The following is a 20767-nucleotide window of genomic DNA, read 5'->3' as shown; positions in this document are numbered from 1 at the left end:
TATGCAATATCCTTCCATCACAGAAACTCAAGTTTGGAAGCAAACACAGCGTAGAAACTAAATGAATGCAGGGGACATCTGAGCTTGAACTCAAGGCGGTTTTCTCACACAGACACACCGCTTTTTAGAACTCGTTTAAAATGTATTTTTGCTCAGTGGGCCCCTGTTGTTACTTAAGTACCGGTATTTTCGCCTGCGTTTCATCCTCTATCTATCCCGAGTCTGAAGGGTTAGATATTAGATCTCGCCTGTCTGAGGAGATTTTGCCTACAAACAAAACCGCCACCGGTAGCAAGCAGCGAAAAGATGGCACAGGAAGAAAAAGCAAGTGAGAAAGGAAAAACAGAAGATGTAAATTAAAAGAGCGGAGGAGAAGAGAAAGGTGGAGGGATGGAAGAAGGGGGCAAGTGGGAGGAAAAAAACCCACAACACGAAAAGGAAGAAGGGCCGGGGAGGAGGGGAGGGGACCGGCCCTCGGGATGGCTGTTTCGGGGCGAGCTGCAGGAGACCAGTACCTGGACTGCTGCCTGCCGCAGACACAGCCTCCCACCACGGCTCCTCCAGCATGTCCCCCATGCCGCCGCCGCCGCCGCCGCCACGCGCGAGCCGTTCCTGCCCTGCCCCGCCCCCCCGACGCGCTTGCGCACTGGCGCCGCCCGGCGGCGAGGCGGGGCCGCGGGGGGCCGCGCTGTTATCGCTGTCCGGCGGGAAACCGCGCCTCGGGAGCGCATGACTGATTTTTTCCCCCCTAAGCAATAAAAGTAGGCGTTTAAAATGCATGGTGTTTTGATGTCGGCTTGTTTTTCAGTGAAAAAATACAGATTAAGCGGGAAAAAGAGAAAGGAATTAAAAATATTGCCCTCTCCTTCACAGTATTTTTTTTTAATTGCCTGGATCCGAATCTGCACTGTAAAATACTTTTCTTGATTAACGCTCTTCGTTCCATCTTTTCTAAGCAGCAAATACAGACGCGGAAGCACTGCGCCGTACCTTGGCAGGGCCGCCCCTGCCGCGGCGGGACGGGGCCGCGCAGGCTCGGCGAGGCGCGTCTCCCCCGCCCCGAGGCTGGGCTCTGCCGCCGAGCACGTCCCGAGGCAAGCTGCGGGGCAGGCAGACAAGCATAAGGACACGACTCCATCACGAGGTGGCGCTATGATTCCATGCATGAAATTACTTGACTCTTTCTGAACTTTCACAAGCGGCTGTATTATTTATTTATTCGTTTATTTTTCCTTGGAGGGTGTAGATGAGTTAGGAACGCGGGTGATCGAGAGCTTAGCGTTGTTTTGCCCAAGGCTGCTAACGAACACGGCGCGGTGACACCCAGCCCTCGGACACAGGACGCTCCGTAAAACCCCATTTCCTCCGGCTCGCGGAGCACAGCCTAGCACAACACTGACTACCGGGAGAGTCCTTTAACGATCGAACCCATACACAGCGAAGCGGTTCACCTTTATGAAAACCGAAAATATTCAATGTTTCACGGAATAGCTTTCCCGCCGGAGAAACCGATTCCTGAGCGCTGCCGAGGCAGGCAGCTGCCGGGGCGGGAGCCGACGGCAGAGCCTCCCCGCTCCAGCAGGCCTGCTGCCCGCGCCCCTCAGCGCCCCCCGCCGTCCCTCGGGGCGCTGGGGCCTCCCTGCTGCCTGAGGCTGTGTCTGTCAGCACGGCCCGGCGCAGGGAGCCCGTGACGGCTATGTCTCCCGAGCCGCCAGCGACGGCCCGCCCGCCGCCTCGCCCAGGTGAGCGCCCTCAGCGCTCCGCCCCGGGCCACGCCTACTCTCCTCACGCAGGCACGGCCCAGCCCCCTGTCAGCCGTCCGTGCTTTACGGCCGGCGCCCTCACTTCGCGGCAGCATGGGGGAGGTGGCGACGGGAGCCGGCGCGTGGGAAGGAGGGGAGAAGCCACCACCCGACTGCGCTTTACGGCCGAGCGAGGTGGCACGTCAACAGCTATGGCGGAAGGGGAAGAGGCGCTGCCGCCGAGCAGCTGGTGAGTTACGGCGCTGTCGGTGCTCTTCCTCCCGCTGCCTACCGTCCCCTCCGCAGCGGGGCTGGGGGAGGGCAGGGGTGGGCAGGCAGGCGAGAAGGCCCCTCCCCCCGCCGCGCCGCGATCGGGGCGTGGGCCGCCCGTGGTCCTGCCGCGCTGAGCGCTCGGCGGGGAGAGGGCGGCAGGGAGGGTCCCCGGGGCGGCGGCGGCCCCAGCCCCCCGCCGGGCAGGCCCCGACACGGGGGCGGCTTGGGGCGAGCCCGGGGCAAAGGGCTCTGGCGCTCGGCGGCTCCCCGGCCCCGGGAGGGAAAGGGCCGCCGCCAGAGCCGGGGCGGCCCGCGGCCGCGCTGGGCCCGGGGTGGGGCGGGGCGGCTGCCCGCGCCGTGCCCACGTCCCCCTGCCTGCAGCGCGGTGGCTTTGTTCCGTTCAGCTTCCCCTTCTCCTGCACACCTGTCCGAGCGCAGTTGGCAGCGGTGGGTCCTGCCTTGTTTTCGGGTTGGTTTTGTTCGCCACTGTCCTCGAGTGCATCTGTTACTTAGAATGGATTTTACATTGAACCTGTAGGACAAGAATAGAGACTATTTCTGGAGCGTGTACAGGATCGTTTTGGTGGTGACAGTGACGTTAGTATCTGTTGCATGCGTATTCACTTAAGACTGCTGAGGCTTAAATAAACGTTGTGTTTAAACACTGAAGCTATTCTTACTGCACCCCACATCTCTATTCCTGTGCATCTGCACTTTGTTTTCCTCTTTGCGCCTCTGCATTGCATGTAATTTCTTTCCTTCCTGTTGTTCTGTGCCACTGCATTGCTCTTTGTCCTTCCCATGTACGCACTTTTCAAACAATTACACAGACCCACTTTTTATGATCACTTCCAATCTGATGTTTTTGCATCTAGGCTTTTTTTTATGTGGTGGATCCAAAGTTTCTTCTTAACTGTGCTCACCCTTCTTTGTGTTTAGTTATCTCACTGTAGGGAAACCGGACTTGACAGATGTGCAGGTGTAGCCGGTATCTGTTCTTTGTCTAGGTTGGTTCTATGAATACAGCTCTTGGATAAAACAACTAAGTATCGTTTACTAACTAATGAAAGTGAATCAATGTTGGTTTTAGTTGGTTTTTTTTTTCTTTTAGTTACAGTTTCAAAACTTATGAAGCACTTTCTACAGGTACAGTAAGTGTTATTTCTAAATACAGGCTTGACTGTTGGGATGTATAATTGCAAAGGTAAGGACAGATTCATTGACAGTGCGGTCTTGATGCTTTGAAGTATAGCCCTGGGCATTGAATAAGAACGCTGTTGAAATATCTCAAGAAAATACTCCAAACCCCTTTCATGACTAATGCTGAAAGAGTATTACAATCTCCCAGATCACAATAAACTGCTGAAATTTCTGTGAAGAACGAGGCACAAATGTGGTTTCTAGACATTTAAAGGCTCAGCCTAGAGTGTGCTGTTCTGACTGGCAGCTTCGGAATGTAACTATAGTAAATTTGATAGCTGGTACTGCTAGGAAAGGCAAACTTGAAGGTATTTGTAAAAAGAGACTTTGTACATCTTTATGGAAACAGTCCAAGAGGCTTATGCTTAAACACTACATTAATATGCCAGAATAGGGCTGTACCCTGCAAATAACAAAGTTGTATTCTTTACTGCTTGTTTAGAAACTTCATGTGGCTTTTTGGCTTTGTTGTTGTGGGGGTTTTTTAAAGCCAGTTTCAATGAAATATTTTCTTTTTCATGCATTGATTTAAAATGCTGTCCTATATACTTACCTGAATACTGTTGAACAGTTCTTGTTTTTCTAAGTATAACTTATTTTTTGAATGAGCTGTTTGCTGCAAATTACTACATTATCATGGTTTTGACATATATAGGATTGAGCAATAAAATTTCCCATTTATAAAAAAACAGCCAAAATATAAAATGGTGTGTATATACACCTGAACTCTGCCGGCAACAAAACCAGCAGCACTGATTTCTTGTCCTCTGTTCAGTTCCTTAGGGAGATTCAAAGGCAAATGTAATTCTATGGTCAGAGACTGTGACAGCACCTTGAATATGTAGAATCTAGACATGCTTAGTAACATAATGTGCCCTTTTTATGTTTCCTCTGGGAACTTGACACTTGTGCTGGTGTAAGTCATTTAGGGTGGGGTGGATGGCACAAACAAATGGTGAGTTAAACCCCTCATTGTCCATACTGACTGCTTGTTTTGTTTAACAAAATAGCAGGGGAATTTGGCATTGTATGATACAACTTAAATTTAAAAAAACCTACTAAAACCAAACCACAACTGAAAAAAATGCCTTGTTACTGAGTTATTGAAGGTTGTTATTGAGTGGAGTTATTGAAGGATGAGATTGCCAGCTTTTTCTTCAGTACATACAGGAAGTTTATCAACAGTTTTGATACAAAAATGAGAAAAATCTGTCGGACCTTTTTTATTAAATACTTACTTTTAGCATTTTGGCATATTCTCAAAAATTAGTTTGAGAAATTGCTGGCAGTATTTGATGCTGGAAGACATATCTGCGTCCAAAGCTAAGAATGCTGTGAAACACAAGGAAGGCAGGCTGCTTTCAAGCTGTGCTGTAAAAGCTTAATTCCTTCATTTTTTTCTGCTTATTTGATTTGATTTTAGCCATAATTTTAGTCAATGCAACACTTCTAGTCAATAGGATGTATAGACACAAACAAGATGAACTGTTATTAGTTAAAGTGTTTGCAGTTAGAAGTCATAGAGTATTTTCTCCTCATTTGTCAAGTAAATGAATGATTTGAACTTAATTTTTCCTGTTCAGGTTCTCAAACAGATAAAGATATAAACAGTTATGAATTAATTCCTAAAACTTTTTTGTAGATGTTTGTTTAATACTCAAGCTTCGGGGAACTTGATCAAGTAGCGCTTTTTTAAGCTCTATACTTCGAAAGTTAACACCTGAACTAACTAAATATAACTGTAACCACAGATGGAGTTGTTCCTGTACATTTAACTTTGCATTGTAGTCATTCATCTTATGGTCCCAAAATACATTCCCAACTGCTTCAGACAACAGGGTGAGAAAATAATACTTTTTTTTTTTTTTCCCATGCTCAAAATCTGACTACTTAGTATTTGGAGCCATGATATTTCTTCTGAAGGCACACAAACAAAATAATGCTTTGCAGTCAAGTGTAAAATTAACACACTTGAGGGAAAAATAGAGGTAAAAATAACAGGAAATTAATGTTTTTCTCTGAAATTCCATGGGGGGAAGAAAAGTATTCAGTGGTGTTCTGAAACCAATGGATATTTTGAAGTACATGTAAGGGATTGATGTTTGTTTGTTTGTTTTTCAATAGAGAACAAACACTCGTTACCCGTGATTTAATATAGCTCTTGTTTAGGCTTTTTTCCTTTAGTCAGGAGAATCCTACATTAAAAGTAGGAATTGGAGTAACTAGATTATATAAAAGCATACTTTGGGAGGAGAAAAAAGAAGCTTTTATATAGATAATTTTCTGTGGTGGTAAGCTGTGTTCTTTGTTGTGGGAATGTAGAATGACGATTATAAAAATAAATTGATACTAGCTGTTGACTTCAGAAATTCTCATGAACCCTATTCACTTGCCCACTTTTAAGTAAAGCTTTCTTGTGATTACTGCGTGTTATAAACGTGTACGCTACTGTGAGCTTTTTCAAATACTTTGCTTAAACTGGAGTTTAGGCCAACATTAGTAATAAAAAATTAAAAAATATATTAGCCTATATTAGTCCAGTCTGGCACTAATGTGGATACGTACAGTCAGCCTTCATAATTGTTATATGTGTGCCTGTCTTTCTCTTTGCATGCTACAATTATCAGAAATCTATGGAAATTTGCAGACTGTTTGTCCTAGGAGACAACAGCTTTGTGGAAACTAAGACTGGTGATGCTCTTGGCTAAGGGGTCAGCTGGCAGCAGCCTGGCTCCTGATGGGGAGGACAGGAGTGAAGTGTGAAGATGTTTAAGAAATAAGATGACTTACGCTGGAACTGGTGGTGGCCCACTGGAGCGTATTGTGAGCACCTATGAGTGTGTTGCTTGAGGAGTGTGGAAGAAAATAACCAAAGAAGCTTTTCAAACGTTACACCATCAAGCAGTTCGAGCTGTATAATCTAAGTGGGAGGATTTGTTCGCCTTTAACAGGCAGGTGTGCAGTGGTAGTTTCAGTGTATATGGATAAAGAGTGATCATCTTGTTTTGGACTGATAAGTGTGTTTTGGTTAATGGATTTGGTACATGTAGAAGATACCTGTTGGGCTGTGAAAATAATAAATCGGTATTAGAGGTGTGCCCATCAGAAATCAAAGCTGTAAACTTCTGAAGCATTTTTCCCAAAAAATGCACTTGGACTTGGAGGAAGCAGCTCAGATGGATTTGTCTGTCTTAATAAGAAATGAGCAGGTGTAAGGGACTTTAGCAGGTACATTCCAGGCATGGTAGTCTACTTGATTGATTATAGTTTCCTTAATATTGTATGTCTTTTCCCTGTATTTGTAGTTTATTGAAACAATTCCTACCATCTTTTCTCTGCTGTTCACATACCTGCGATTTTTTTTAATCCCTTCATTAGTATTTGTAAGTGATTATTACCAAGTACCTCAGAGTCATATTTGAACAAAATAAATAACATTTAAAAAAAAAAGTGGCTGAAACAGAATTCCCAGCAGTTGAAAATTTGTATTGCGTGCAGCTTTCTTTCACATCTTAAGTGTTTTAGCTTAAAAAAAGTCATGTGGATTATCCGTGAAGGTAGTTAACTATTGATTATAGTATGTCACCAGACTGGCATGAATTTCAGAGATGCTTCTGTAAGTATGGAAATTTACTTCAGACACACTAATAGCAACATCGTACATTATGACATTTAAAACTGTATGTCTGGTGGGAATTAACCTTTCAGGCCATGGCTTGCATATAGGCTGGAATTCTACACATCTAACCAAAATTTTGAATAGCATCTAGGAATAGGCAGTGGAGCCATGGCAGAGCAGAAAATAAGGGTGTTTATGTCTGGAGCAATTTGCACATTCTTTCCACAGTAAGTATAATAATTATTCATATGAGCAGAAGACTTCCTAACTGATTTTCGCTCATGAAAGACAAGGATCCAGATTGCTAGCACTTTACTGGAATATTTGCAGCACAACACCAACTGAAATAAGGTAAAACACAGCCAGCAGACGTGTGTTGAAGCATCAAAATCACTCTCATACTTTGTACTTTGCAAGTTTGCCTGAATAGAGTATTTATTAGAAAATAATTTTCTTCATCTTTGAAAAGTCCTTACTAATAGCCTGTGAGCAGTCTTGGGAGTTGATGGAGGAAAAGAGCAGCTAATTGAATTGTAATAAATAACACAGTTTTTTCCCTGCTGTTATTTCATTTAACTGAATGTTAGTAGTGCATTACATGTCTTCATGAGGGAGATCGGCGTATCAGTTTCTTGTTTTTTAAGGTGAAGTAGTAAAGCTAGTATTTGCCTGTCATCTTTACACCAAACAAGATGTGGATGACAGTGTTGAAATTGATCATGATGTTAACCCATGCACAGCTTTTTAAGCTGTATTAGACACTAGTAACTGGTGTAGTTAGTACTCATGGGTCTGTGAAACATTCTTTGCCAGCTGTGTCTTGTAATTTGTGTAGATGTGGTTTTAAGTGTTGATTAACAGATTAGTTTTTTTTTTTCCTCCAAATAACTTTCTTTGGAGGACTTAGAAACAAAATTTAAGTATTGGAATGTAAGACCTTTCCACCTGAAATACAACATGCATGCAGCTGCTAACATTCATTTCCATGTGCCAATTTAATACAACTAATCATGTTTTGTGTGCTATAATTCAAGGCCCCATGGTTGCTTTCTAGTCTGCTTGTCGTATGTGGTGTGTGTGGAAACCTGCAGTATATCTAAGAGCATCCAGCTCTTCAGCTGATCTTTAGGGTTGGCTTCCGTTGAAGTTAGATCATACCAGAGTTCATGCAGTTCTGCTGAGTGCTGGGTCTCTTTATGCAAATGTTCTGGAAAGAGCTGATTTTTATCAGGGTAAACTAATTTGGTGGTTTAATTTTTCCAGTGTTGATTGTTGTGTATGCAGAGCAACAGGATAGGGGATGGAAGTGCAAGTGGACTTGGGTGTTTCCCTCCCCGTTTCTGTCTCGGGAAAGGCATAGTCACTCCTGCATCCTGTAGTTCTTTAAGTGGGCTTTGGGATTTTTATTCTTTTTTTAATACTAAAAAGCTGAGAAAATATGGCAACTCGGTCTCTTTGTAAACTGTGCTTGCTTTCATCCAAATCGGCGAAATTACTTGAAGAAAACCAGCTGTTAGTTGTGCCCTGCTGTATATTTGAAATGATTTAAAGTGCTACAAAAGTGTATTGGCAAAGAAACTGACTGATGCAATGCAAGGATGATACTTCTACTTGTAAATACTTTGAGAAGTCTTAAGTAAGGCTGGCTTGTTGCTTATTACGTATATGCATATGTTCTCACAGGATTGAGATTTTAATCTATTTATTAAAAAGCATGATATTTAGAAACTCAGAAATGTGTGTCTTAAGCTTTCAGAAGACCAAACTTGAGAACCTTTATATCAGGGAGTTAATTGTGGGTATATGGAAATCAAAGTAGTAGACAAGAACTCAACAGCTGACATTCTTTTTCCATGGGCATTTTGGAATTGACTACGTAGTATGTAACACAGAGCAATTATACCGATAACACTTTAACATCTGTTACTCCGTGTGTATAAATAGATGTGTTATTCACAAGGAATGCATCTTCATACTTAAATACCTGTCCCGTATGAACAGTCATGTTCTGTGTTTTGCTCTGGCTATAAACCTTTCCTGGATGTGTGTTTAACTCCTCGCGTACATGGAACAAAGCCGTTCTTAAGGCATATGTCAGAACTAGTAGAGAACAGTTAAGAGGATACAGTAAGGGAGAAGTTTTGCCTACGGGACCTGTGTACCGCTGCCATTGCTGTTTTTCCAGTGAACCTGGTGTTCTGCCCCTGCTCTGCTATATGATACTGAAATTTCTGAAATCATCAGATGTATTTCTCTCACTATTGACAGCATGAAACTGTAGAAAGTCTGCAGAAGCAATCAGAGAGATTGTAAAGTAATAGTTTCTGAATGCATACCTTCTTACCTATAATGCTTATGAACTTTTATTGTCTTATTATGGCAACTTAAATGTCGTTACTGTTTGACTGTCTTGCAAATTTGTGTATTTTGCTATTCTACACTATTGTTACTGGTTTTGTATGTTTTAATTTAGCCTTGTGCACATGTCCGCACTTACAGTACTAGAACTTTAAAGTTAAGTAAATCTGAGTTTGACTAAAAGGTCCTTTCCCATTTCAGGGAAAGATGGGGTTAAAAGCTGACTGTTCTAAACCTTTGAAAGAAGTTTTCTGTTTTCTAGGTCATCTAATTTTATTTCAAAGAACTCTGCCATCTAATTTAGGTGTAATGTTTTCTTTTAATGCATTGTGTTTTATGTGAAAACTTGCTGTGTACCTCCAGTCATAAACTATAACTAAATTTGCATTTTTGTGATACATTTTGCAACATTGCCACTTCCTGAAAACAAAACAAAAATGCCCTGAACATATTTGTTCTTGTATGTAAATTGAATGGCATTAGAAGGTTGGACAAGTAGCCTTTACAATAAAGGAATAAGTAACATTTTGCAAATATTTATTTTTAGTAATTGGCAAATTGTCTATATTATACATTTACATATGTGTGGGTTTTGCCTGATAGTAGCCTCCAGTCTACTTCTATTTAATAGATAAACATTGGAAAATATTTTACAATTCATTTTTAATAAACACATTATTGTAGGGAAAAAGATCTTGCGGATGCTCTAGAAGAAGGAGGCTGTGATCTTGAAACTGTGAGAAACATCATTCAAGGAAGGCAATTGCCTGCTGATCTGAGGGCCAAAGTCTGGAAGGTAAGTATAAGCATAAATCAAGAAGCAGGAAATACTTGGAGCTGTTTGCTTTGAGGTAAATGATTTAATTACCAGGCATCTCTACAAAAGATATGTAGTACTAGAATTTTAATGCGCATGTGTGTTCATTTAGTTTTAGAATATTCTTCTTTATTGAGTTAAATTACTGAGTTCAGTAATTGGGTAACTACAAAAGGACACCAAAATGTTTAGAGGGTTTTCTGTTTTTGTTTTCAGATTGCACTTAATGTTGTAGGAAAGGGGGACAGCCTAGCATCCTGGGATGGCTCTTTAGACCTACCTGACCAGGGTATAATTCATAAGGATTGCCAAGAGCTAATTGGTAAGTTAAGTTGCATGTAGATCACCTATGTGAAAACTACTGTATTCCCAGTTGTCTTAGGGCTTTGTTATTTGAATTAAATAATTTAAATTATTATTACATTTTGGAGGAAGCTTTGAGGAGTAAAATGAGAGAGCAGAGAAAATCACTAAGAAATCATAAGAAAACAGTACTTTATCTGCACTGTAACTCTGGGATGGGTGACATCACGGAATTTTAAAGTTTTAGCTTGTAAATGATAGTTTGCATGGTCATAAAGTTTCAGGAGTTGGAAAAAAATTACATTTTTTTTCATGTTCCATCTTTTAAATGAGACGCTCTTTCTGTAGTGTCCTTCAGGTTTTTGTCTGACTGGTTCTTAATCTGGAAAGCTGATATAGCACCAAAATGCATATCAAACTTTAAGGGAAGAAATATGTTAAACATTTTAGACGTTAAAGGACTATGTTTAAGAAATATATTTTTTGAATAGTGTTTTCAGCAAAAGTGAAAGGTTGTGTTTGTGAAAGCAAGAAGCTGCCAGGACATTGGAAATAATATTCCAGTATGTCTGTAAGGAGCTGCCACAGGATCTGGTTGGCAGCTCATCACAAAAATGGCTAAATCACTAACACCATGCAGTAGCATTAGTATCAGTGATCAGATGATGGAGTCAATGCTGACTGGTAAATTAGGGTAGTTCTTAATGGCATTGATAAGAGAATCTTCTGTTAGGCTACCTGTCATGCTTTAATTTATTCTTGCACAATTGAAAGTTAAGGCAGAGAGTGGAGTTACAGCATAGGTATATAACCTACCACTTTTAAAATGCAGTTCTGCGTTTTCTAGCTCTAGAATCTAGTAGGGCTTATTTTCCTTCTATTTCTGTACTGTAGGGGGAAGCTGGGAGGAAATTTCTCTTGTGTTATTTAATAACAGTGTCTTTTCAGGAAGATGGCAAAACATCCCTTCATAACATACGAAATGAAGCATTTCAATATCCGTTAGTTTTCCTGTCGTCTTTATTGGCAAATATTTTGTAACAGAAAACAATATTAAACTGATTAAAGCAATACATGTAATATTAGTTCAGAATGAAGGCTATATAGAGATGTCAGGTTTGGGTTGGATTAAATCTCTTCATTTCAATGCTTTAGCAAAGCAAGTAGTCTCCAAATTTGAAGTAAATCTTCAGATGGCATTTGGATTTTATGTACTCTTTTATTTTCCCAAGAGATGGAGGAAAGGCAATGCCAAATATTGACTGGCTTTGGGGAAGTATTAGAGACTTATGTAATAAAAAATTTATTAACAGTAATGAGACTCATGATCTTAAAATTGAAGGGGGAAAATGTTCACTAGAAATTTAATGCCACTGCATTAATGTAGTGTGTAGTCATCTCTTCCCTCTGTCCTGGACATAACATGGTTATTACTTCTCTTACTGTAAGTCACTTTAGCTATAGTAAAATGGACAGAATTTAGGTATGGATTAAAATGAATTTGTGTGGAATAGAACCAATTGGATCTGATTGGATTAAACCAAATGTATTTTGAAAATACATAATTCATGGTGTACTTAATATTAAACTGAAAATTTTATGAACTTACACAAAAGTCTGGTTTCACTACAATCTATAATAAATACTGGTATATTTAACTGTAAGTTGTTATTTCGTCACATGGAGGAAGGCATAATTTGGGGTGTGGTACTGACATAGTATGTCTTAGATTGGTCGTCTCAGGTGAGGTGGATGCCAGTACTTCTTTGTGCAGGAAGATGCTTTGGAACTAATGAAAACTTAGACTTCCTGTATGTATCCAACTCAGTAAGGACGGTATTTAAGAGGTGTTTAGCTTACCACCTTAATTACAGAACTGGTTTTGTACGGGGTTTTTTGGTGCATCATCCGGATGCAGCAGGATAAATAGGGGACATATAATCTTTTTATTGCCTTACATTTGTAAGAATCTGAAACAATATACTACATCTATATAAAAGATTATATATGTTCTTGATTAATGTATCTTCTGATTAGCAACAATACCAAATCAAATTTAAAAGCCAGGTGTAGTTGTATAGTTTAGTGTCTCTCTTTATAGTTACCCTAACAACCTCAAATTTAAACTACTGTTAGGAAAATTACTTCGAAGTAGAGATTTTTATTTATATAAAAATGGTTTATATGTTAATAATAAAACTTAAGTCTGTAAGCCAAGCTGATATCAAACTACTGATTTTCATGAATTGGCATGTCAGTGGTTTTTTGAGGAATGGGAGGTATGCGTTGTAGGTTGTTCTGTGTTGAAATTCAGATGAATTTTTTGATGTGTTCAGCATAAGTTATGTGCTGAACGCATCAAATAGGAATAGAAGAGGGGCATTCTGTTCATTAAAAGAATCTGCTTTGTTTCATAGAGACCCTAGAAAACTCAGATTTCTTTCATCCTGTTGTTGCAATATTTATATGATATTTAAATGCCTTATCCTACTGAGGTTATAAAATCACCTGTATTTTGTTGCCTTTTTGTAAGCATTTAGTCCAAGCTGCTAGTTTTCTGTTTGTCTGGTTTTGTTGGTTTTTTTTTTTTCCCCCAAGCAGTCCCTATAGGTGCAATTGTGCTATGAAATGATCTCAGTCAGTTTCTTTGAAAGGCTGTTAATACAGTTTATATTGCTGTGCCTGTTTCAGACCAGTTGTCAGTGCCAGAAGAGGAGAAGTCAGTATTACTTTTGGATATCGAGTCTGTTATTACTTTTTATTGTAAATCACGCAATGTTAAGTACAGTTCTTGCCTTGGCTGGATACATCTACTCAAACCTCTGGTGCACCTTCGTTTGCCACGCAGTGATTTGTACAACTGCTTTTATGCTATCATGAATAAATTCATTCCAAGGTAAAACTCTCTTTCTTTTGCCTGGGTGATATTTTTATCGGCATTAAAAGTATTCTCTGAAATGATGTGCATGTTGGTTTCAAGTAGAGTAGCAATGTTTGTTGTCAGAAACTTGTCAGATTCCTTTGTATGATAATAAATTGAATCATCTTTCACTATGCGTTGGTTTGAAGTCCAGGAGATGGTTGAGTTGGTTTAAGATCTAATAAAGAGTTAGCATGTCACTAGTTAGACATAGACTTGATATGCCTTTTAAAGAACAACTGGAATTTCATGCTATATGAAAAATTGTTTAGGAACTATCTAATTCACATATGTTATATGAAAGCATTTTTTCTTCCCTTTCCTAGCATTTTTGGTACCTAAAATGCTTCTATCCTTGTCACTTCAAAGTACTTTGGAAGCATTAATTAAGTCTCAAAATCTCTTTAAAAGAAGTGATTGATATTTTCACTGTTTATTCTACTGAGCTGGGACTGAAATAATTTTTTTAAGTTGTTAGGTTTTGGGAGAGGGTGAGGGGTGGTGAGCTTTTCATGCTGTTTTATAGGTGCTCTTACTAAAACAATTTTTTATTTATATTGGAGTAGCACCATGACAGTCCAGTGAGGCTACAGGGTCTTCTGATTAAGACCTTGTGAAATAACGTATGGATAGTCTGTAATTAAAGATCTTAGTCAGATTCCCTGGTGAGGAGATTGCAGTCCAGCTGCTGGATGTGTGTCCATAATACGAAAAGTGCACATTTGGTGTCGTGGCAGGAAATACTTATCCATCCTGTCACTTGACTCAGCTTGTGTCTGTTTCTGATTTAAAATACTGTTGGGCTCTGAACTGCTTGGGGATAGTGGCATTATGGTCATGTAACTCACGTACTTTCAGCCACAGAAGCCTTTCAGAGTGTCTAGTATTTGAGTTTCTCTGTAAGAACCTAGGTGGTGGTTCAGTGAGATGTAGACGGTTTTCTCTTCCCCACCCCCCTCCCCTGCAAAGGCACAGAAAGACAATTTGTAGTAGACTTGCAAATCTTTGCTTAGATCAGTTTGGTCTTGATTTGATATTTGAGTGCTGGACCATCATTACTATTTAATAAAAGTTTCATTTTTAATTTTTTGCTATTTTTGTTTTTTAAGTCATATGCTTTTTGGTCACATTTTCTCACATTTTGTAACTATCATTAAATATTTATTGGGAATTTATTCTAACAGAATATTGTCAACAGGTGAGCAAATTGTACAGCATGATCTGTTGGACCACATTTCTTCAATTTTTAATTTTTTTTTTTTTTTAAAGAGCATCTCTAGCAAGCCAAAGGAAGAATGAGGGCGAAACCCCCAACATAATAAGCTATTTTAGATGAGGGAGGTTTTGCTGTTTTTCTCTTGGAAAAACAGTTACTCTTAAGGCTTTTGGTATAAAGTGCCCTGTGCATACCTGTCTTTCTTTTCCTCCTGCCCTTCCTCTAGAATGGTAAGTTTTGTGAACTAATAAACAGCTGATATGGAAGTCCTTGGTTGTCAGTATTCTTTGTTTGGGCCATAAGCAGAAGAAATCAGATATGCAGTTGAGTAGATGATTTTTGTGAGAGCTTGTAAGGTAGTAAACTAGTTAAAATGTGGCAAGTGGGTAATGGAAGTGTGTCTCATCGCAGGGCCTACTTGAGGATGATGCTTACATTACATCAGTGTTACCTCTAATGGAGGGTGGAAAATAGCTTCCTTTTTTTTGTTTTACAAAAACAACAGCAAACAAAACCCAAACACCCTACCCAGGAAAAAAAAATACTGACAACAACAACGACAAACCACCCTCTCCTAAACTAAAATGTAGGTTGGTTTCCAGGGCAATTTACTTTTGTTTAGCTACATTTTTAATTTTTTTTGCTTTGCTTTTTTGTTTTTTTTTTTACTAGTTCTTCCAGTGGCTGCATCCGCTGCTTCCATGGGGCTTCTGGCTAGGAAGTAACAGATAGGCACAGGAATTCACAATTCCTGATAACTGGGGGGGTTGTTGGTTTGGGGGGGGGATTGTTCTTGCATGGTTGGGTGGGGTTTTGTTTTGTTTTATTTAAACGGGGTATTTGTTAAGGATTGATTATTAGTATAGGTACCAGAAGTAAAAAAAATTGAGCAAAACAGTCAAGAAAAATATCTAAACGAGGTTGTTCCATTGCCAGTAGAAATGTGGAAAGATTCTTTTTGAAGTTATTTTTGGGTATATACCCATTCTTAATGTTAAAAGGTGGTAAAGAATGACTTGACTGACTGGAGTAATTGACCATATTAACCATTGAAACAGAGTAATTTGCAAATCTAGCTTCTTATGCTAAATTAATTAATACTTTTCTTTTCACACTTTTTGTCCTGGTAACTTAATGGGAAGTCAGAGTTCTTGCGATAATTTCAAAAAAGAATCCCCATGTATAATTTGCTCTGAATGTTTACATTTCACCCACATAGACTTACCCTTTTTTAAGAAAGTTAGGCTGATATTTGTGTTTGGAGATCTGTGTGTCAAGTTTCACATAAGTTTACTTAAGTTTTTAAGCACTTGAGATTTGTTCCTGATGTCTTTAAACAACTATTTCTTTATTTTAAATATTCCTTTATTTCCTGCTTGATTAATTGACATTTTGTAGTTATTCATGTATGAATTAAGCATCTTTTAACTTCACTTTGGCTGAAGGAATGATTTATATGTTATTAATTCGGTTTTTAGTTAACAATACTAATGCCATGCTAGCCCTGTTTAGATATTTAAATCTCTTTTAAATACTTCTGTACTATATACTCAAAGTATTGGCAGTATTTTGTTCTTTCTCCTGCCTTATTAATATAGTGGGGCGTTCAGTGTTTGTGGGCTTTTTGTTGTTTTGTGGGGCTTTTTTAACTCTTGAGGTAAGTTGACTTCGTGGTCAGTCCCTGTGAATTAAAAAAACAATATAGGAAATTGCATAATCACAACTAATAAAGAATTGCTGTAAGTCTGATAGCTGGATAGTACTGGGGGGATTTATGATTTTCACTGCTACTTTTTAGGGATTGTTTTATGAAGGGAAGACCATTTCATCTGTTCAGACTGCTTCTTCAGTACCATGAGCCTGAACTCTGCTCCTTTCTTGATACTAAGAAGATGACTCCAGACTCGTATGCACTCAACTGGGTAATAAAGTGAAAGTAGGGAAACATCATGAAAAATAAATTCTGTTAAAATTTAAGTATGTGTTGCCAGTTTATGGAAGAGTAGTACAAGAGATTAGAACTGCATGTATTGAAATAAATTGCATGTTTTAGTGTAGTGTGGGCTTTTTCTCTTCAGTTGAACAGAAGGTATGAGATCTTGTTAACATCACATTTTTATTGTACTGGATATTAATTGAGCCACTTATATTAGGAACTATTGAAATAAGTAAGAATTACAGCAACTGATGTACTCAAAAAATAAGAAGCTGTGATGTTAGTTTTTGTAGTGGGCAGCTATATGGTTATAGATACGGATAAGCATCAGCCTAACGAGTCTTTTAAAGTCAAATTACTAATAGTTTTAAAAACCTCCATGCTAATATATTGGACTGCCTCCTGTGGTGTTGTGCCTTTGAGATATAGGTGCATATATTTTACAGTTCCTCAAGAACTGGTCACTTCCTCCTGACCTTAACTTCAAAACTGCTTCAGGTTGGGGGTAGTTATAAAGGCACTTACCTCTGTCACTGTTTTTTTTATAGAGTTTGTGCAGCAAGACTACAAAATAAACCAGCAGAATTCTCATGTTTCAATGCTACTTAGTATATGCAATGCAATACAGTGGTTGCAGAGGCAGTCTGTAAATTAATAAAGAAGACTTTGACCCATGAACTCTTCTAGGCTCTTTCATTCAGAGACCTGTCATTGCCTTGTTATTCAGGGACATTTTGTCTTCAGTTGTGTTTGGTTCAGAGTTGGATAGCTCTTCTTACCACTTGTTACAGAAGTATACTAGGAAGTGTTGAAATATTCCATGATAGTGTTTATAAAAAGATAAGTGAGCTTTCAAAAGCCATAGCTCTGTTCATAAAGAATTTGTTTGCATCAGCGAGTCAGTAGGACCCCAGTGAATCCAGCTGGTATGCATTTCAGTTAGATGTGACTGCAAATATTACCTGGCATGTATGAAAACAAGTTCTTACCTTTTCTTTTATCCACTTTGAACTTTGCGCGTCAGAGAGGATATATTTTTAAATGAGAACATGGGAACAGGCACAGTTTGTTAAATGGTAATGAAAATTTTCTGTGCTTGCAAATGTTTAATTACTTAGCTATAAAGCACCATAATGGAACATTAAGTCAAATTAATGTGCAACCATGTTCAATTAGCTCTGTTCAGCTGTGGAAAACAGACATTGTTGTTTACAGGATCCTTTCAAAGTCCTGTTTGCTAAGCTTGTTGAGTAAATACATTCTCTTATTATTGTCTTGTTGGTATAATCGGTATTTAGGAGTGGCTATGAGCTAAACAGTATTCCAGCCCAATTGTGTTCTCTCTGGTTGAATTTGCAAGGCTGACAGTGTACAGCTGAGTTTGCTTTCACAGTAGGTGTATTTATTCACAAATAATCTGTACCATTACTGCTCTGTTTCCATAAAAATTGTTTTTGAGGGTAGAACCATCCTTCAATACATGGTGCAAATGTATGTTTTAACATAATTTTGTTGATTTTGTTTTGGATATCTCTGCTAAACATGTTACCCCAATGAGATTGTTTCTGGTTATTCCTTTCTCACACCATTTTCCAAATTTATAGCTTGGAAGCCTCTTCTCATATTACTGTTCAGCTGAAGTCACTCAGGCAATATGGGATGGATATCTACAACAAGCAGATCCATTCTTCATTTATTTCTTAATGTTAATCATCCTCGTCAATGCAAAGTAAGTATAGTTAATTCTTGGAGATGTTCCTTGCTGACAGTTTTAATTCACTTTTGTTTTGGGTTTACTAACTTTATCTATGCCTGTAACTTCACTGTTTTCAGAGACGTTATCTTAGCACAAGAATCGGATAAAGAAGAAATGATAAGTAAGTACTTCTCATACATAGCTGCTAGTGAAATATTTGCCATATAGTGTAATCCCTATTGATTATTATTTTTCATTACTAAATAACTGAATTCTTTATTTCCCTGTGATTTTTTTCATTAATAAATTCCCTCATTTACTAACTACTTTCTCACTGCTCTTCTGTTGCATCACGTTTCCTCTGTCCTTAACATTCTTTTCTTCTGTTTCCTTTTAGCATGCCCACACTTGGGTTTATATTTCAGTTTGGAGTCAAATCACCATGTTTCTAAACCCAGAGCAGCAGCTTTCAAATCATTCCTCAAATCTTCTGCATTTGTTGCATTTTTCCAGATTATTATCTTTGTATGCACTTGATTTGACCCCAGTTCATTGTTCTTGTCTTACCCTCTTCTGTTTTTAAAGAAATTACACTAAATTTCTTGTGAGCCTATTTCACCTGCCTCTATTTTTTTACATGGCATAATACAATATAATTAATAATCTTCTAGTAGTTAAAAATGAGGGTGGGTCCTTGGAATTTTGTCTTTGCTATATACTGCAGAACTGTACCCTTGTACCATTCTGGACATAACAGAACTACTGATTAAATACTCTGTTTTAGAGGATTCTCTTGGTCAGCCCTCTTTAGAAAAGGCAGCTGACTTAGTACTACAACTGAAAGCTAAAAGTATACAGAGGTAAAAGTGTGGTAAAAAAGAATCAGCATGGGAAGTTTGAACTCTAGCAGATAGCATAGGTTTCCTGTGGATGAGGAATATTTCCTGTATCTTCTTTTCCCACCTGGTGAGTGAATCAACTTTCATGTTTGTTTAATAAACTCAATTGTGTTGTGCCTTATTTAAAAATAAGATATTTTGTTGTGTGAAAAGATGTATGGTCCTTCTTTTCTGTGTCTGAAATAATGGTGCACTCATGTTTTCTGTATATCTCAGAATTCTTAGAAGCTTCGCCAGCCAATCTTGATTTAGAGGATATAGAAGATCTCTTCTCTTTGGCACAATATTACTGTAGCAAGACTCCAGCTTCCTTCAGGAAGGTAATAAAGTAATCTTGATATTCTCTCACTTTTGGTACTGTTTAAGCTCCTTGTGACAGTAACTGAATATTTCATTGTGATGTGTTTTAAAACATTTTTTTCATGTTGTTACTCTGGTGGTATTTACTGTTAGGATCTTTGAAAGATAAGAAGATTAACTGAAACATGTTAGAGAGAAGCTTCCCTTCAATATTCTTATTTCATGACTGATGACCTTGTTTTGCAAACCAGGTTCTTGTAAAAACTGATGAAGCAAAAATGCTATACTGACACAATTGCTTTGTAGTAGACTGCACAGCAGTCCTAGCTGTACTTGTGACAGCAAACAGGAAAAAGTCACTTTCTAGAGATAAAGTTGTCATCACCTCCACTGTTCTTGCAGTTCTTCCTTACTCAAGATAACTGACTTCAGTGAATCCATGAAATAAGTGTGATTGATGGTTATTGCCTTTGGCTTGTGTGTACTTTGTCTGATGTGTGTAGACAGGTATGTGAGAGGCATGTGAGATTTTTTGGGAAGAAAAAAAAGCCAAAACAAAATGTTGGCATGCTCAGAGTGGTAAACAAGCATGTTTCTAATGGAAGTTCAGGCCTTGCCATGATTTGCAGAAAGAATTTCCATTAATCAAAATTTTGACTATGTGGACAAAGATGTGCGTGTATCAGGCTTAATGTTGTGACATGGATATAGTTTTACTTAAAGCCTTCACATCTAAAGACAATGGCTTCAGTTAACTTTTCTTTTCCTTGCCTTATTAGGACAACCACAGTCTTTTTGGCAGTAGCTTGCTGGGACTCAAAGATGATGATACAGATTTGAGCCAGGCTCTCTGTCTAGCAGTTTCTGTGTCTGAGATTCTTCAAGCAAATCAGCAACAAGGAGTTGGTATCTGAATTACTCTCCCCACCCTCAATTTTACAGAAAAGAATTGCTTTGCTTTGTGTATCACATATATTTAAGTGCTAACAATGCAGATGAATATTTTCTATCTCAGGAAAAAGTATTCTTGTTTTGAAGTTGTCTCCCTTATAAATCATCTGCTGATGCAATGCATTTGTGCATAACAACTAGATCTACAGCCCAGGGGAGCTTAATACAGCTGATTTGAATCTGAGGAGTGGGAGCTTAAAGGAATAGCTCACTAATTTGAATACCTTTCCAAATGTAACTATTGTAAAGGAAAATTTAAAACTTGCTACTTGGCACCTTTAAGAAGAATTCCATTATGAAATATCTCCTTATGTCAATGAAAGGTTTAAAAAACCAAAAAAAATTGGTTAAAGCTATTTCGGTAGTTAATTGCAAACATACTTACGTGCCTGGACTTCACTTAGAGCATTTAAGACAAATATATGGATAACAGTGTAGATAGTCAATAAGAAAAACTGTAATCTATTGGCTTTTCGTAGCAGTTTCCAGGCCCCAGGTTCATCATGCATACTTTTTTTCCCTACTGCAGGTAAAGTT

At 38.8% G+C, this 20767-nt stretch overlaps 2 protein-coding genes across 7 annotated transcripts in view; one reads left to right on the top strand and one right to left on the bottom strand.

The window, feature by feature from the left end:
- The window catches only part of CMSS1 (cms1 ribosomal small subunit homolog), a 236720-nt gene extending 236099 nt beyond the window's left edge, over positions 1–621 (bottom strand). The window contains exon 1 of the mRNA XM_056327843.1: positions 516–621. Coding sequence (XP_056183818.1) covers positions 516–576 — 61 coding nt within the window. The 5' untranslated portion in view covers positions 577–621. The remainder of the gene's footprint in view (positions 1–515) is intronic.
- Positions 622–1854: 1233 nt separating this feature from the next.
- Positions 1855–20767, top strand: part of TBC1D23 (TBC1 domain family member 23) — a 35761-nt gene continuing 16848 nt past the window's right edge. For 5 of the 6 annotated variants that reach the window (XR_008820085.1, XR_008820083.1, XR_008820084.1 and 2 more), the window contains exons 1-9: positions 1855–1992; positions 9877–9988; positions 10226–10331; positions 13004–13208; positions 16247–16370; positions 17989–18113; positions 18218–18261; positions 19196–19299; positions 20059–20181. Coding sequence is in view for 2 of the 6 variants with exons in the window: in XM_056327814.1 (XP_056183789.1) it covers positions 1955–1992; positions 9877–9988; positions 10226–10331; positions 13004–13208; positions 16247–16370; positions 17989–18113; positions 18218–18261; positions 19196–19299; positions 20059–20181 (981 nt within the window). In the remaining 4 variants the exon portion in view is untranslated. The remainder of the gene's footprint in view (positions 1993–9876; positions 9989–10225; positions 10332–13003; positions 13209–16246; positions 16371–17988; positions 18114–18217; positions 18262–19195; positions 19300–20058; positions 20182–20767) is intronic. The other variant, XM_056327815.1, reaches the window with a different exon arrangement.

Source organism: Falco biarmicus, chromosome 2, assembly GCF_023638135.1.
Source record: "Falco biarmicus isolate bFalBia1 chromosome 2, bFalBia1.pri, whole genome shotgun sequence".
NCBI classification, from domain to species: domain Eukaryota; kingdom Metazoa; phylum Chordata; class Aves; order Falconiformes; family Falconidae; genus Falco; species Falco biarmicus.
Note: the sequence above shows the minus strand (reverse complement) of the source record. Positions and strands in the feature narration are given on the sequence as shown.